General features: G+C 35.2%; 1 protein-coding gene across 1 annotated transcript in view; it reads left to right on the forward strand.

The window, feature by feature from the left end:
* LOC136030279 (splicing factor ESS-2 homolog) overlaps positions 1-12781 on the forward strand; it is a 44459-nt gene extending 31678 nt beyond the window's left edge. Inside the window, exons 7-8 of the mRNA XM_065709143.1 lie at positions 9647-9817; positions 12274-12781. Of these exons, the coding sequence (XP_065565215.1) occupies positions 9647-9817; positions 12274-12547 (445 nt within the window). The 3' untranslated portion in view covers positions 12548-12781. The remainder of the gene's footprint in view (positions 1-9646; positions 9818-12273) is intronic.
* Positions 12782-17272: the final 4491 nt, after the last annotated feature.

Raw genomic sequence — 17272 nt, forward strand, 5'->3', positions numbered from 1 at the left:
TGAAAAGAAAACGACTAAAAACTAAAACTATTTTTATCTCTATTTCATTTTTGCACAATTTTATTCATAGGCACGTGATACACAGGCACGTGATCATAGATAAAAGGCACGTGATACAGATATCCAATTAAGCTATTTTCTGGTAGCCGAAAGGTTTGGTGCTTGTGCTCGTCTGTCTTCGACGTTTCGCGTCAATTATTGCTCTTCAGTTTTTAAAAATTTAAGCATAAAAGCCGTTGACCACAACCTGCTTGAAAGCAGTGTGGTATTTCAACAGCAGAAATTCATTGAAAAGAAGTTAATACCTCAAATCTCACTAACACCATCAACGAAAAGTCTGGTTGGTTACAGCTTTTTAAAGGATGTATAATGTATTCAGTGATCGGTTTTTAAAAGGCTTTTAAATGTATTAAAAGGCTATTAAGTGTAAACAGTAATCGGTCATCGGTAATTTTTATGGCACTTGGTATTAACCAAGTGACATATAGCGATCACAAATTATGTCGGTATTTCTGTCTGTCTGTCTGTCTGTCCCGGTTTTGCTACTTCAGACACTTCCAGGCAAGCTAGGACGATGAAAATTGGCAGGCGTATCAGGGGCCAGACAAGATTAAATAAGAATTAGTCGTTTTCCCGATTTGACCATGAGTGGGGGGGGCCGGTTAATTCGGAAAAAAATAGACATAATAAGGTATTATGACCTTATCTGGTGAAGGGGATATTGGGGGGGGGGGGTGGAACCTAAACTCTTGGAAAATGCTTAGAGTGGAGGGTTTGGGATGAAACTTGGTGGTAAAAATAAGCACAAGTCCTAGATACGGGATTAACATAACCGGAACGGATCTGCTCTCTTTAGGGGAGTGGGGGGGGGGTAGGTTAATTCTAAAAATTAGAAAAAATGAGGTATTTTTAACTTGCGAAATTCCATATTTAGAAGGATCTCGAAACTTAGATTCTTATATTTTATCCCGACCGGGTTCAGTGTTGTTAGGGGGGGGGGGAGGCTGAAAATCTTAGAAAACGCTTAAAGTGGAGAGATCAGGATGACAACTTGGTGGAAAGAATAAGCACAAGTCCAAGATAGGTGACTGACATCACCGGACCGGATCCGCTCTCTTTGGTGGAACTGGGGGGGGGGGGAGTAATTCGAAAAATTAGAAAAAATGAGGTATTTGTAACTTATGAACGGGTGATCAGGTCTTAATGAAATTTGATATCTAGAAGGATTTTGTGCTTAAAACTCTCGTTTTAAATCCCGACCAGATCCGGTGACATTGAAGGGAATTGGAGGGGGAAGCTGGAGTTCTTGGAAAACGTGAAATTGAGGTATCTTACGAATGGGTGATCGGATCTCAATGAAACTTGATATATAGAATAATCTTATGTCTCAGATGCTCCATTTTCAATTTAAGCGGATCCGGGAACATAGAGGGCTGGTGGGGGGAAACAGAAATCTTGGAAACCGGAAATCTTGGAAAACGCTTAAAGTGGAGAAATCAGGACGAAACGTGATGGGAAGAATAAGCACAAGTTATAGATACGAGATTAACACAATTCGTACGGATCCGTTCTCTTTGGGGGAGCTGGGGGTTGTTAATTTGGAAAAGTTAGAAAAATTGAGGCATTTTTAACTTAAGAACGGGTGACGGGATCTTAATGAATTTTGATATTTAGAAGGACCTCGTGACTTAGAGCTCTTATCTTAAATCTTGACCGGCATTAAGCCTCTGATTTTCCTCTTAAAGCAGTCTATTGATTCCTAAAATTTTGCTAGAGCTCATACCATATGAGCTCTTGGCTCTTCCGACCTCGTCACAAGTGCCATATGAGCTCTTAGCTCTTGTTTATATTAATGTAAATTTAGCAGCACTAAAGTTTTTTTTTTGTTTCATAAATGCTGCAGTCATTCTTTAGAAGAAAACGACTAAAATCTGAAAATATTTTTCTTTCAATTTTATTTCAATCACAGACATAAGATACATGAAACAGATATCCATCGGAGCCAATTTCTGAGAGCCAAAAGTATGTTGCTTCTGCTCGTCTGTCTTTATTTTCTTATGGGCTTTGGGTCTATAGTTGGTTTACAGTTTTTTAAAATGTAAGCATAGAAGCCGTTGACCACAACCTGCTTGAAAGCAGTGTGATGAGTCAACAGCAGAAATTCATTAAAAAGAAGTTAGTGCCTCAAATCTTTCTATCATCATCCACAAAAAGTCTGGTTGGCTACAGCTTTTTAAAGGCTGTATAACGTATTCAGTGATCGGCTTTTGAAAGGCTTTTAAATGTATTAAAAGGCTTTTAAGTTTAAACAGTAATCGGTCAACGGTAATTTTTTCTATAAATGTAAATTTAGCAAAATTACATATAATTTTTTTTGTTCATAAATGCTGCGGGTCATTTCTGAAAAGAAAATGACTAAAATTTAGAAAAAAATGTTCCTTTCAATTTCATTGTCTATCATAGACATAAGGTACATGAAACAGATATCCAACGGAACTAATTTTTAGTTACCAAAAAGTTTGGTGTTTGTGCTCGTCTGTCTTCGTTTTCTTGTGGGCTTTGAGTCTTCTACGTTTTAGGTCTATATTTGATTTGTTTATCTACTTATTGAACACTCATCATTCACATAACATGATAAGACGAAGTAGAGGAAAAAACACAAAAAAACAAAAACAAATGAAAAGCACAAGAAGAAGAAGAAACCGATTATTGCACCAACTCATGTCATAGCAGCGATATTTACGGATAAAAATAAACCATGAATTAATAACAAATTTAAAACTACTGAAGGATAAGTCATATTAATTTTATTGTGTTTAATTATTACTTAGGTTACTGCAATATTCGGCTCAGCAATTTTAAACTGACGGACAATTTTTGTGTTGCTTTGCCAGGGTGGAAGGCAGAGTAGTTAACAGTTTCTAAAAGGGTGAAATATACAGAATGTGAGGGAGAGCTATTGCGTTGAAAAGGCTAGGTAGCAAATGCCGGTTGAATATGAACTTGCAGGAGATTATTGAGGTATAAGAGGCGGAAATGCGGCGGGTTAGATGTTCAATGAGGAGGTACCGGGTGTGGCGTGTAGATGAACTTATAGGAAGACCAAGATACACGAGGTGATCGACAGGTTGAACCGAAGAATTCCCAAGTTTGACGGAATTTAGTAGATCGCTCTTCCAGTTAAAAAGGACTATTTCCGACTTGGCAGAATTGAAAAGTAGGCTAAGCTTAAGGTGTTCTGCTTGGAGGATAGAAAAAACATCTCTGACTCGTTGCAGGATGCGACCAAGATTCAGAACATCGTCAGCATGACAAATTAGTGACAGATTTCTTGACGAAAAAACTAATGAGGAGGGACATATATCCTTAATATCAAGGACGTAGTTATTAAATATACCAGGTGATGTGCACCTTTTAAAACTGGAATAAGCTATGTTCGAGCAACTGGAGGCATACTCTTAACAGGCGGTAATTTTAGTGGATTACGCAGTCGAGAATACATGTCCCAAAGTGTGAGGATAACTGCAGGGTCTAGCCCTCGCTTGTCAGCTTTTAGAAGCATTGCAGGCTGTATTAACGAGTCAAAGGCACGTATGACGTCATGACTAGCAAGAGCAAGACATTCCCCCGCAGATTATGCATCAATTAGTGCGTTTGCCATGACTGTTAGTGCATGTGCACATCATGTTCTTCGTTTGAACCCGAACTGATGTAGTGGAGTGTTACATGTCTTTTCAAGATCGTCGAGAAGTTAATAAACATCAAAGATCTAACATCCAAACATGGCTGCATTTCAATATCAGGAAGTGGAAGAGATTTATGTAAAAGGTGGAAGGGAATACGGATCTTATCCACTATAAAATTTGACGAAAGTATAAATAATTCCGAATTAATTTTTGACCAATCGTGAACAAATTGAGACTCGGATATTACAATGGACGGATGAGGGGCCAGCTTCTCTGTTTGGAAAATGATCTGAAAGCCTGAATTCGCACAGGACTTTCATCTGGTCAATAACAAAATCAGAGGAAGCTGAGACATGATCCAGTTCAAAATATGGGACAATGTGTGTATATAAGTAAAAACAGATTCTTTATCAACAGCACAAAAAAAAAAAAATCACCAAAAAGGCCTTAAATCAGACTAGTCCTCATAGAAAGTTTGGAACCTACTTCACTTAAATGGCAATTAAAATCCCCTACGATTGCACATTGAAGCCCTAAACGCTTTATTTTTTTAAACAGGGTCCTAATTTTTGACATGACAGAGCAAATAGACACTCAGATTCATCATTGTAGTAATTTGTTGGTAAATAAACATTTATGAAGACAGAACTCTCAATTCGAATGGCTAAATGATGATCACTTACCTCAAACAGACTTGACCTAAGTGACGACGACACAAAAATCCCTAAACCTCGAGTTCTATCTTGTTGTTCTGCAATTGTCCTGCAGTTTTTTAAAATGTTAGTATAGAAGCTGTTTTAACAAAACTTGAAAGCAGTTTGATGTGTCAAGAGCAGAAATTCATTGAAACGAATCTAGTGCCTGAAATCTCACTAATTATCACCATTCACGAAAAGTCTGTTGGCTACAGCTTTTTAAAGGCTGTATAATGTATTCAGTAATCAGCTTTTAAAGGGCTTTTAAATGTATTAATGGACTTTTAAATATATTCAGTAATTGATCAATTGATTTAAATGTAAATTTAGTAACATTAAAGATTTTTTTTATGAATGCTGCGTGTCATTCCTGAGAAGAAAATGACTAAACTCTGAAAATATTTTCTTTTCAATTTTGTTTCTGCACATTTTTATGTCTATCACAGACATAAGATACATGAAACAGATATCCAACTGAGCCAATTTTGTGGTAACCAAAAAGTTTGGTGCTTGTGCTTGGCTGTCTTCGTTTTCTTATGGGCTTTGAGCCTTCTACCTTTTTGGATTTATGCTTGCTCTGTTGTTTCTTTTTTTTAATATAAGTATAGAAGCTGATGGCCACAATCTGCTTGAAACCAGTTTGGTTTCTCATCAGCAGAAATTCATTGAAATGAATTTAGTGCCTCAAATCTCACTAACTAACTATCACCCTCCACGAAAAGTCTGGTTGGCTACAGCATTTTAAAGGCTATATAATGTTTTAGGTAATCGACTTTTGAAAGGCTTTTAAATGTTAAAAGGCTTTTAAATACATTCAGTAATCGGTCATCGTTAATTTTTTAAATAAATGTAAATTTAGCAACATTAAAGATTATTTTTCTTATAAAATCGATGCTGTTCATGAATGCTGCGTGTCATTCCTGAGAAGAAAAATAACTAAATTCTGAGACTATTTTCATTCCATTTTTTTTCTGCACAAATATGTTTATTTTCAATAATTTTATTTTTCACAATTTTATAATTTTTGAAGTAAATGTAAATTTAGCAACATTAAAAATTATTTTTCTCATACAATCGATGCTGTTCATAAATGTTGCGTGTCATTCCTGAGAAGAAAATGACTAAACTCTGAAACTATTTTCATTTCAATTTTATTTTTGCATAATTTTAACTCTGTCATAGACATAAGATACATGAAACAGATATCCAACGGAGCACATTTTTGGTGGCCAAAAAGTTTGTCCTTTTGCTCGTCTGTCTTCGTTTCCTTATAGGCTTGGTGTCTTCTACTTTTTTGGGTCTGTAATTATTCTGCAGTTTTGTTAAAATAAGTATAGAAGCCATTGACCATAACCTAATTATTAAATTAATTATTCCAATCTAATATTCTTAGAAATTGATTAGATAATGAGTAAAATGATAACAATGACTAATATTCTAGCAAGACTGCTCAAAATAGGATTTAGTTGGGAATTAATGTTGGATTTTCACAGAAGCTGGTATTCAAGAATTTTCAAAGCCGTTGAGTAAAAAGATGTTGTTGATCAGAAACGAAATTAAATAATTATTTATCGATTGTTAGGTAATGAGTAACTAGATAAAAATGACTAATATTCTAGCAAAAGCGCGTATTCAAGGATTTCTGGCTTTGTTGATCAAAAACATTACGCTAGTTCTGTAATTTTTTTGTAAATAATGAATATACATTAAGTTCATGTTTTACAACTAATAGTCTATTTGCAAAAATACTAAAAATTAAGAATTAAGGCAGCTGATTCCTTATTTCAGGCTGGTGTTACATCTTATTGCAATCTGGTGCTACTGTCTAGCTCTTTTTATTAGTAATATTGAACCTCATTATTTTTTATGCCGACCTTTTTTTTTTAACTAAACTCAAAGACTACACTTTTTAACTGTGATAACCTCACGCTGAAACTAGTTGGAGTTGATGCTGTTAGTATCTGGTGAGAGACGTTTTCAGTATAGTGCAACCGATCTATTTATACTTTTCCCATCCAAAACTTTGACGGCTTAAGACTGCTGTTAGACTTTCTGTTAATTCAGTCTGAAAATCGATCGAGTTCTAGAGTTGAAGCTGCTAGGCCTATTCATAATAATATAGAAAACCTATTGTACCATCAAAAAATATTCAGGCTTATCCTCTATTCAGCTAAATTCTGAAACAGGTTAATATTCAGGTAAATTCTGAGAGAAAATCTGATGTAATATAGGTTTTGTATCAAATATTCAAATTTGAGTTTGTAGCCATTCTCCTTTTTGGAAATTCGGTTCTTGATCAAACTGCTCGGGCCCAGAAAAGGCCAATGAATTTTCTTTCTGCTTACTAAAATATTCATGCTTTTCAAGAGTTTTTTACGCAACATGGGGTTGTAATTTTCACAAGTTCTCAAGAAAAAGTAAAGGAGTTGTGAGGATTGTAAGATGTCCCAATTGGGAGAAGAAGAAAATAAGAAGGAAGGAAGGGAAAAAAGAAAACGTCAAGAGAAGAAACAGAATAAACGAACAAAGTAAAGGTGTTGTGAGCATTGTAAGATGTCCGAATTGGAAGAGGAAGAAAAGATAAAGAACTGAACCAAAAACAAAGAAAAATTCAAGAGAAGAAACAGCATAAACGAACAAAGTAAAGGAGTTGTGAGCATAGTAAGATGTCCGAATTGGGAGAGGAAGAAAAGATGAAGGACTGAAGCAAAAACAAAGAAAAATTAAAGAGAAGAAACATCATAAACGAACAAAGTAAAGGAGTTGTGAGTATTGTAACATGTCAGAATCGGGAGAAGAAGAAAATTAGAAGGAATAAAGGAGAAAAAGAAAACGTCAAGAAAAGAAAGAGGTTGTAACGGGCTCACGGCAGGAAAGGACTCGCAGCAGAAAATGAAATGTTGAGAGCGACAAAAGTATGGTTGACAAATTATACACCAGAGTATAAGAAAAAAATTCAGTTGAACGAATTTAAATTCTCGGTTTGACTTAAAAGAACTCATAACCCAAAAAACTTTAGGAAGCTATGAAGAATTTACGTGTTAGCAGCTTCATACGGAAATCTGATGGTTGTCGTAGGCTGCATGTTTAGATAGGTTTTACAAGCTATTTAACTCGGTGCTGGAGTTCTCGAAAGATAAAAATGAGGATTTGGAATCCAAACAAATTCAATCCAAAAGTGGCATCGCTTACTAGAACGATTTGTTTCAAAAATTTAATCAAAGCAATCTTCAACTTCAAGGTGATGAATTTGATAAAAATCAAATCTGCTCTTTGTGCATTTATGACACAACTTTTTATCGTACAAGCGAAATTTCGGGCAAGAGGAATTCAGCCAGTTTCTAAATTTATCAGGAACAGAAAAAAAGATGGCGACATACTTTCTTATTGTGAGAATTTGGATACATTCCATTCATATTTTAATAAACGATTTGATGATACATTAAAAATGAATATACATAATTGGATTTTGTATCCTTTTTTAAGTTCAAATATAGAAGATTCTCCACAGTAACAAGAAGAATTGACGGAAGTAACTGCAAATGATCAATTGAAATTGAAATTCAAAAGTGGCTACCAACAGTTCTGGCTGCAAAAGGAGACCCCTACGGCTTATCTACTCATTTGGCTTGTCATTAAAAAATTGTTGATTTTATGTCCGTCATCATGCTTACTGGAACATGGATTAAGTACGGTAATCAATTTATTAACAAAAAAAATAAACCCATTGCAAATAGTCGATTGCGGTAATTTAAGATTACTGTTGGCGAAAGTAGAATTGAAAATTGTTCAATTGGTTGCAGCACGCCAAGTTCATCCTTTCAATTAAAATTAAGATACTATTTTGTATCCCCTTTATTCTTAGTTTAATAAATAGTTTCATAATATAAAAGAAACCTATCTTATAGTTTCATAATACTGTTTCATAATAAGAGTATTTTGAAGATCAGTTGCGGTCACATGGAAATTTTTATGATACATATTTGGATGACTTGGAGTTGCTCAATGGAGTAATGGACTGTTAAACAATATTCGAGACTAGCTTTTAAGGGTCTGGTCAACATCTGAGGGTCACCTGTATGTCATTGTGGGATGACGAGTTGACATCATGACGCGATGACGTCATGCGAGATGACGTGTTCCCAAGTCTTAGAGTTAGCCTTCAAATCTTACTTACTGTTCACCTTCCATTGCAAGTTGCAAAAGGTCATTTAGTAGGTTGAAACTCATCATGAACTACTGATCATCATCTATGAGACAGGATAGATTCTCAGCCTTGGCGTTATCAAATGTTAAGCTGAGGGTACTTGACTCTATCAATTATGAGGAAATTTGAGACTGATTTGTCCGTCAAGTCCCATCCATGGATTTACAGTAGTACTTGGTATTTGTTGCTGGTTGTTTTGTTTCGTTTTGTTTTTGAATTAGTGTCTTATTGTATTCTTTTTTTGTGCTCCATCTATTTTCTTATTGATGGGCATGAGATGCATTCATTCATTCATATACTTATTTTTGTGTATTTCATTTTTTTTTGAAAAGACATAGCTTATAATTCTTATCAGCAATGTTTTATAAGTAATGCTCCGATAAATGCTATAAAAAGTGTGACTAAAGCTACATTAAGGCAGGATCCACTCAATTGTTCTAGATTCAGAGTCCAAATTTAAAACTTGACAAGAAAATGTCAAAAGTTGATTTTATTTGTTTTGGCTTCTGAATTGCTCCGTTATTGACCATTTTAACTAGGTCTTTGACCTAGTTAATGAGGAAATTTGACCTGAGGAATCATAACACATGATTTGGCAGCAGTAACGGCTGCCATATAAATTTCCTTTATATAAATTGTGTTGATAATGATTGGAGGGGGGGGGGGGGAGTTGGTAAAAAATGATATTGTTCCGTGTGCTGAAAATCCAAACTATACCTGTGCCCATGCCTTATGCTTTTACCGGCTTAGCGCCACGGAAGGTGTAATCCAAAGAAGAAAAAAAAGCTCATGGGTCTTTAAGAGATATATCTATAAAATGTAAATATAATGTAATATAAAAAATGTATATGAAAAAAAATGCAAAAAACTAAAAATATAAAATAGCTATATATCTATAAAAGGACGATCTTCTTGCTTTACTGTTGCCTTCACGCCTAGAAGTTCTTGCCAATTACCTGCAAATATCACATACGCCCTTTAGCAGTGGCAGTGAAATTTCATTTAGTGTTTGTTTGACTCTTTCTTTAATTTATGAAGAAAATATTTCCTTCTTTCAGACTTGATGGAAGTGACACCCCTCTTCCTCCCCATACACCTGGGCCATCTTTCACTATTCACGAAACGCCTTTAAGAGACCAGATCGGCTATAAATTGGCAGAGAAGGTTAGTCAGCAATACAGAGACCGTAAAGGAAAAGCAATAGAAGCTGCCAGAAAATATTTGCCATCGTAAGTTTTTGTTTCTGTTAAATTTGCCAAGTGGACACTTTTTAGTTATCTTTGGCTTATTTATTTATGTATAGTTTTTTTTAGCTTACTAGCATAACATTTCATATTCGTCTGTGCTCAAAGAATTGGTATGAAAACTTTGAGTGTTCACGTTGCGTTTTAGAATGCGGCTAATTCTTAGATTATAATCTGGCTAATTCGGGGATAAATTATTGTTTGGGAACTTTACTCTTCTTCTGCGTTTGGATGTGTCATAGCTCGTAAATTTGACAAGTGAATACTTTTTAGTTATCTTTGACTAATTTATTTATGTTTTTTTTTTACCTTGCTAGCACAACATTCTAGATAGAGTTTTACATTAGTGTTCAGATTAGTTTATTTTTCATATTAGTCTGTGCTCAAAGAATTGGTATGAAAACTCTGAGTGTTCGCGTAGCGTTTAAGAATGCGGCTAATTCTTTGATTTGAATCTAGCTAATTTGGAGATAAATTATTGTTTGGGAACTTTAATTTTCTACTGCGTTTAGATGGGTCATAGCTCGTAGATAGCTAGTAGACTTCCGATAGAAAGATACTCAGATCTAAAAATATCAAGATCTGCCACCGTGAATCTTCGACAATAAAGAAATTGAAGTCGCAGACAATGCCACCTGCCGCCGTGGATCTACGTCAATAAACAAATGGAAGCCAGATACAAGGCTGTTAAATATGGAACTGTGTCCTGTAGTGTTGCAATGGGTTTATTCTGAGTTTGGTAATACGGGACGAGCTCGAACACAGCTTCAGAAACACATTGCATGACTTAGAATTTGATTCTGGTGATGAAGTAATGTGAAAGTGTCTCCAAACAAAAAGAAAAAGAAGGCAGCTACTTTTCATACCCTTCTTTCGGTTCCTTCGGCTTTTATGAAGGTAGTCCTGAAAGGAACCTGTTTTTTGTTCATAGGATCCAATTTTCCGAGACGAAAACCCTGCAAGCAGCCCCTTTCTTAAAATCGGACGTTTAGATCAGGGGCTGCTTTTATGGGCACGTGCCTCCCCCCAGAAGGTAGGAAAGAGTAGTAATTAAGGATCGGAGGGCGAAAAAATGATGCGGGAGTCAAATTTTTATGGAACCTCCCTCCCAACGTTAACTCTGTATCCGCCCCTGTCTATGGCGCTTCTCTGTTTATGACAGAGTTGGTGGAAAAAATATATAGAGGCCCAAGGGCTTTACTTTAAAGAATTTAGAGTGCAAATTTGTTCAGCAATATTAATTTAAAAATAACAATTGCGTTACTTTTGGAATGCACCCTGTATTTAATAGTCTAATTTCTACACAGAATATTATCATAGTATTCTCCGCAGGACAGGTTTTCAGTATCTAGTTCAGAGGTGCCACCACTCAGTTTGGGTTGCTTAATCCGAACTTAATCTTGGAGGCTTGTTTAGCCTTAATATTTAATCTTTTTTTACTAGGCAAGTAATTTAAATTACGATGTAGCAATAATTAATGTTTAGTATGCCTCATTCAGGAAGTAATTTTTACTGATCAGTGGCAGTGTTGGCTTTCGTTAGACGTCTCGCAACAGTGTCTTCCTTAATGGAACCGGTATGAGTGTAATAAAAAGGCTCATGTGTTAAAGTTGTTTTAGGGAGTTGTTTCTGCGGTTTTGGGTAGGAGTTCTTCCAACAGTTTTTTTTTCATAGGGATTATCACATAGAGGCTGACAAGGGTAGCTAGGCTGGTAAAGTCCTCTTCCTCCCTATTTTCAACATATGAAGTAGTCCCATTAAACATTGATAAAACAAAGTTCCAGGCTGGACTGTCACCCCCACCCTCCCCCCTTTAAAAGTTTCTTTTTGGTGATCAAAAAGAAGAGGCTACGTATATAGAACTTACCAGCACTGTATTCCATATTTATGGGTTTTTTTTTCTTAAATTTTAGTTTTAATGTAAAATTTAATTTTGGAGTTTAATTTAATTGTCTTAAATTTAATTTTAGAGCCTGTTGAGCTTTGAAATCAGTAAAAAAGATGCATAGGATTCTAAAAATAAGTATCATAAAAGAAAAAAAACGATGCAATTTAATGCTCAAAAATAAAATGAAGCTCTCAGGTGTATATATTAAGCCATTTTTCCAATTTTTCAGAAATAGGAGTCTTTCAGATCAACATTACATGTGAATATCTCCCCCCATGTTAAAAAAAAAGGCTTCGAAAAAGTTAAGTAGCCCTTAAATTAAATTTAATTTCTTCGTTGCAGTGCATAAAACACCATGAAGATGTTTCAAATTTGATTTTAAATTAGAAAAAGATGTGTATTTTATGCGTTTTGAGCAGTTTTTCAAGAACGCAAATCTAAGATCAATATTGGACGAGAATCAACATCCCAGTTTTAAAAGCAGTGAAAATCTAATCTATTAGTTGCTTAAACACCAAATGTACATATGACTTTAATAACTATTATTTCTTAGGACGCCTCAACCAGGAAGTAACATGGACCGAATAGCGACAATGTCACCAGCAGCAAGACGTCTTGCAACAGCTCGTCTTGGTGTTCGTCTGCCTACTGACGGTGGGCTATCTGGAGTGTATACTCCATCACCTCTTCGTCGATTGAATACACCCGCAACTCCTGTTGTGAAAACTCCTAGAACACCAGTTGTGAAAACTCCAGCTCGTGGTGTTAAAACACCTACTGGCTCTCTGACGGACAACCTTCTTCAAATCCCAAAGCGTAAATTGTGAAACGAATAGTACGGGAATTGTTAATGTTTCAAGTCCTTGATGATTTTTAGAGGAAAATGGAGGATATTTGTCTATGTGGAATGTTTTTAGACATCGAAGACTGTGATTGCAATATGATTGGCAATATATACGAGGAATTGTTGAACCTTCCAGCTCTTGGTCTAAAATACATTTGTAAATACAATTTTTATAAATATAACAAAATCCGATGTAATGAAATTATTTATTTATTTATTATTACCACGACTTCGAAAACTGTTGCTTCTTGCGTATAAATACAGATATAAAGTAAAGCGCTCGGAGTATCTAGCAGAATTAAAAACTAATGGGATAAAAAAAAAGAATCAAAACTTTATATTCCAAAACGAAACCTAGGATCCCCATATGTCATACGGGTAAAAATTATTATTTGGTATTATCTTCTTAAATTATCCGTACGTTTCAGAATGTGGAGTCAAAAATTTGCAGTTCTTGATAAAAGCGTGACATTCTTATCAAATTTTAGCTTATTGTCGAAGTAGAAAGTGAGGTTTTTCACTGTTTCTATCTTACCAATTGTTACTAAAAAATAAACAAATATTCACAGGTTATCCACTGTCCAGCTATGTAGGTACTACTACTAACTGCTAACAACTCACCGCCGCACCCAACCACCTGAGGCCAGGACAGCTACGTACGCTCCTTTTCCATCCCAATCTCTTCCCAACCTATGTCCTTTAAATCTTTTTTTATGACATCCTCCCACCCCAGCCGCGGACGACCTGCTTTCCGTTTAGCCCTAGAAGGTTGGCTGAGAAGGACAATCTTTGGCAATCTGTCATCCTTCATCCGCAGAACGCGTCCTATCGATTTCAATCCTTCTCTCATTATAGTCCCATAAAGTGGATTGAACCACTTTTCGTACAGAACACTGTTCGAAAAACGGTCTGTCATCCGGGTACCCAGAACAATCCGTAGGCTATTTTTCTGGAAAACATCAAGCAAATATTTATCCACTTTTCGGAGCGCCCATGCTTCAGAGCCATATTTGATCAAGGTCGTCACTAGCTTATAATATTCTAATCTTGGTTTGCTCCTATTCTTCGAAATTTTTTTTTAGCTGTGAAAAAAAAAACACACTGATTCTCGGCTATTCTACGTTTAACATCTTCACTGATCCGACCATCCTTACTAATAATACTATCAATGTGTTTATCAATGTAAAACCTCTAAAAATTTATTCATTTTGGTCACACGTTCATCTAGGATGCTTAAATTATCAGCGTAATCTTAATTCAGGAGAATTTTTCCTCCCCATTTGATTCCGTGGTTTCCCATTGCCTTTCCTGTGCTCCTTAGGACATCAAAGTGATACACATAAAGGGGTATAGAACACAATCCTGCTTAATTCCTGATTTAATACGAAACCAACTGCTAACCTCATTTCTTACCTTAATCGTACCAGTGTTATTCTCGTACATAACACTAACCACCTTAATGTATTTGTCTAGTATATTATACAAGGATAAGACCTTCGCTAAAGGTCATCTACCATGTGTATATGTAGATTCCCTGTTAATAATTTGAGTTTCCAGGGGGTACGAATTGACGAAAATGTATATTGTGAAGTTTTTTTTTTCTGTTTTTCCTTTTTTAATGAAGAGGTAAAAAGAACAGAGGAGATTTCACGCCGATCGGAGGAAGAAAAAATTGTCTCATTTTGGAGTTTCCTGATTTGATTTTATCATTTTTTTTCAAATATTTTCCCCTATAGGTTTGTTTGGTCATATGCCCAGTAGCTTGCTAGCATGTCGGGTCAAAGTAATAGGGTAAAGAAAAAGTTTCGGGTCAAGATAATAAGGTAATACAAGGTAATAATAAGGTAAACAAAAATTGAACGTAATAAAAGGGTAATACAAGGTAATAATAAGGTAAGCAAAAATTGAATGTAATAAAAGGGTAATACAAAGTAATAATAAGGTAAACAAAAATTGTCGGGTCAAGGTAATACAAGGTAATAATTAAGTAATAAGGTAAACAAAATAGTCGAAAAAAGAAGAAGGAAATTATTTTGCCATAATACCGAAGGCAAATGGACTCCACCCTTTTAGGAATAATAAAAGGAAAACATGGGAAAAAGATTGGTCAAACTGTTTGTTTTCCATACTTATCGACTCTTCTCTTCAAGATTTAATGCATGAGTAATTTACATTTAATGTAAATTTAAATTTAGAAATATTTCCGTGAAAGTCTAAGCTAGCAATCGACTTTCCTTTTGAATTACTCATAATTAATTGACATCTGACATGGCTGACAGGCTGAGGGGGAATTGGCATCTTAACTATTTAAATTCGAAACCATATGATCGAAGAGGTTAAGGAAATGAATAAGTTATGCCCAGCATTGTCGAACTTAATACAATTATTCCTAAAAAAACACAATTAATCCGTTTTTGGCTGTTTTCTTTTGGTAATTTTGGTGCAAATGAAATATAAATAATTTCTGAGGCCACACTGGCTGATCATGACAAAACACAAAATCGCAAAGAAAAGAAGAACGAGGTCAATAAACAGCCAGTGAAAAAATTGAAAATTATGCAACTATTTCGGTCAAGACGCTCCGCTTGACCTTCCTCAGTGCAGAATAAACTGATAAAAATGTAAAAAAAAACATTAAAAACAAAACATAAAACTGAAATATGATGAACCTTTCTCAGTAACGGTGAAAGGGTAACTGAATAAAAAAACAAAAGTCTAAATGACATTTCACAATTTCATCTTACTTACATCACTCTTAAAGGCTAATCGGTTTCCAGGTAGGTTATTATCATATATTTTATTTAATTGTGCGACAAAAGTCTGTGGATTTTTGTGAAAACAATCAGAATTTAATAATTTTGTCATAAATGGGACTTAGAGAAGTTTCTCTCGTGTCTCTACTGGGAGCTACCTTTTGGTGTATGTGCTTTTTTTTTCTCAACGCCTTCCCTGAAAACTTGCATGAGACCTCTAACGGGGGCAATAATGGAGGTGCTGTCAAATAAGATGAAATGGTGTGGACTATTGTACAAATGTTGAGCCAAGGCGGAATCAAAAATCTCAGGGCTTTGGCGTAGCCTCATGGCCTTGTCTATTGAATATCTATATTCTAATAACCTCTCCCCTATTTGCTGTTGGGTTTTTCCGATATAAAAATGGCCACAAGAACAGGGAATTCTATAAACACCACTACCCAGAATAGGGCTGGTTTTATCTTTGCCACTGTTGAAAAAGCCCTGTATTTTATTTGAATGTTTAAAGGTGACATTAAGTTTATATTTTTTTAAGGATTTTTTTTTTTCAGTTTGTCACTCAGTTTGGGAATGTTGGGTAGAACAGTGAAAAGTTTCTTCTCATCCATCAATGGGATGAGATCTGCCAGGATTTGTGGAGTTGATGACTTCTTTTCCGCCCTTTTTTTTGTCTTATCTATAGTGGTTTCAAGTAATTTTATGGGTATCCATTGCAAAATAAAATATCCTTAATATAGTTCAATTTGGAGAAAATGTGAGGCTCCGAACATATTCTTATAACTCGGTCAACCAAACTCGGTCGTCAAAGCTGAAACGAGTTAAGGTTCAGTTACAGTGTTTAGAGAAAAAGTAATCGGTCTCCAGTGAATCTACGAAAAATACAACATTATGGTAAAACTCTGAACTGATTCAATTACGTAGAGCACTACTACGGATAAGATAAGACTTATTTCAACAAAGCGGCTATCACAAGCCCAAAAGGGCCAAACTTGCACTTTATTGTCAGTACAAAATCTTAAAATTGCAATCAATAAAAAGTCAAACGATAAAAACTCGTAAAGTTAAAACACGGAAAACAAGTTCAAACAAAAGTCTAGCTAGCAAGAATTACAAAGTTCGTAATTGCAAAATAAACAATAAAACTACAAGATAGAAGTTGAGTTGATTTCAACTATGTGAGGGATGAACGTTCTTCTATATTTTTCAGTGGAAACTCTTACTGGGGCAAGAAGGGGGATCTTTCCCGGTCAGGTGTAGCCAACCTTTAAAACTATATTTTGATCAGCTATTAAGTTTCTTCTCATCCATTATGAGATCTGCTAGGATTTGTGGAGTTGATGACTTCTCTTCTGCCCTTTTTTGTCTAATCTATAATGGTTTCAAGTAATTTTATGGGTATCCATTGCAAAATAAAATATCCTTAATATAGTTCAATTTGGAGACTATGTGAGGCTCCGAACATATTCTTATAACTCGGTCAACCAAAGAAATAACTACTCCTCTTTTTATGCAGGGAGAGTGATTGGAGGAAAAAAGTGGTTGGAGGAAAATACCTATCATTATGCTTAGACTTCCTATAAATAGAAGATTCAAGGCCAGGAGACTTATTGAAAATTAATACATCTGGAAAAGGAAGTTTATGGTTATCTTCTAGTTCTAAAGTAGAGTCCAAAGTGTAAACACTTTTACTCCAAAGTGTTTACACTTCAGACACTATCCTTCAGTTCACTTTAGAACTAGAAGATAATCACAAACTCCATTTTCTAGATGTTGCCTACTCCATTATTAATTATCGCCCATTTCCCTCTTTCAGCGTATTTGGGACAGAAAATACAAGTTTTTGCAACGGAGATATACTCGCAAACGTTTCTTGGGACTTCTAACCCAAACAATATTTAAAAGAAGATGAGAAACCGAGTAAAAAAAAAAATCTTCTGCAAACTACTAATTGTAAA

This window comes from Artemia franciscana, chromosome 8 (assembly GCF_032884065.1).
Source record: "Artemia franciscana chromosome 8, ASM3288406v1, whole genome shotgun sequence".
In the NCBI taxonomy this organism is placed as follows: domain Eukaryota; kingdom Metazoa; phylum Arthropoda; class Branchiopoda; order Anostraca; family Artemiidae; genus Artemia; species Artemia franciscana.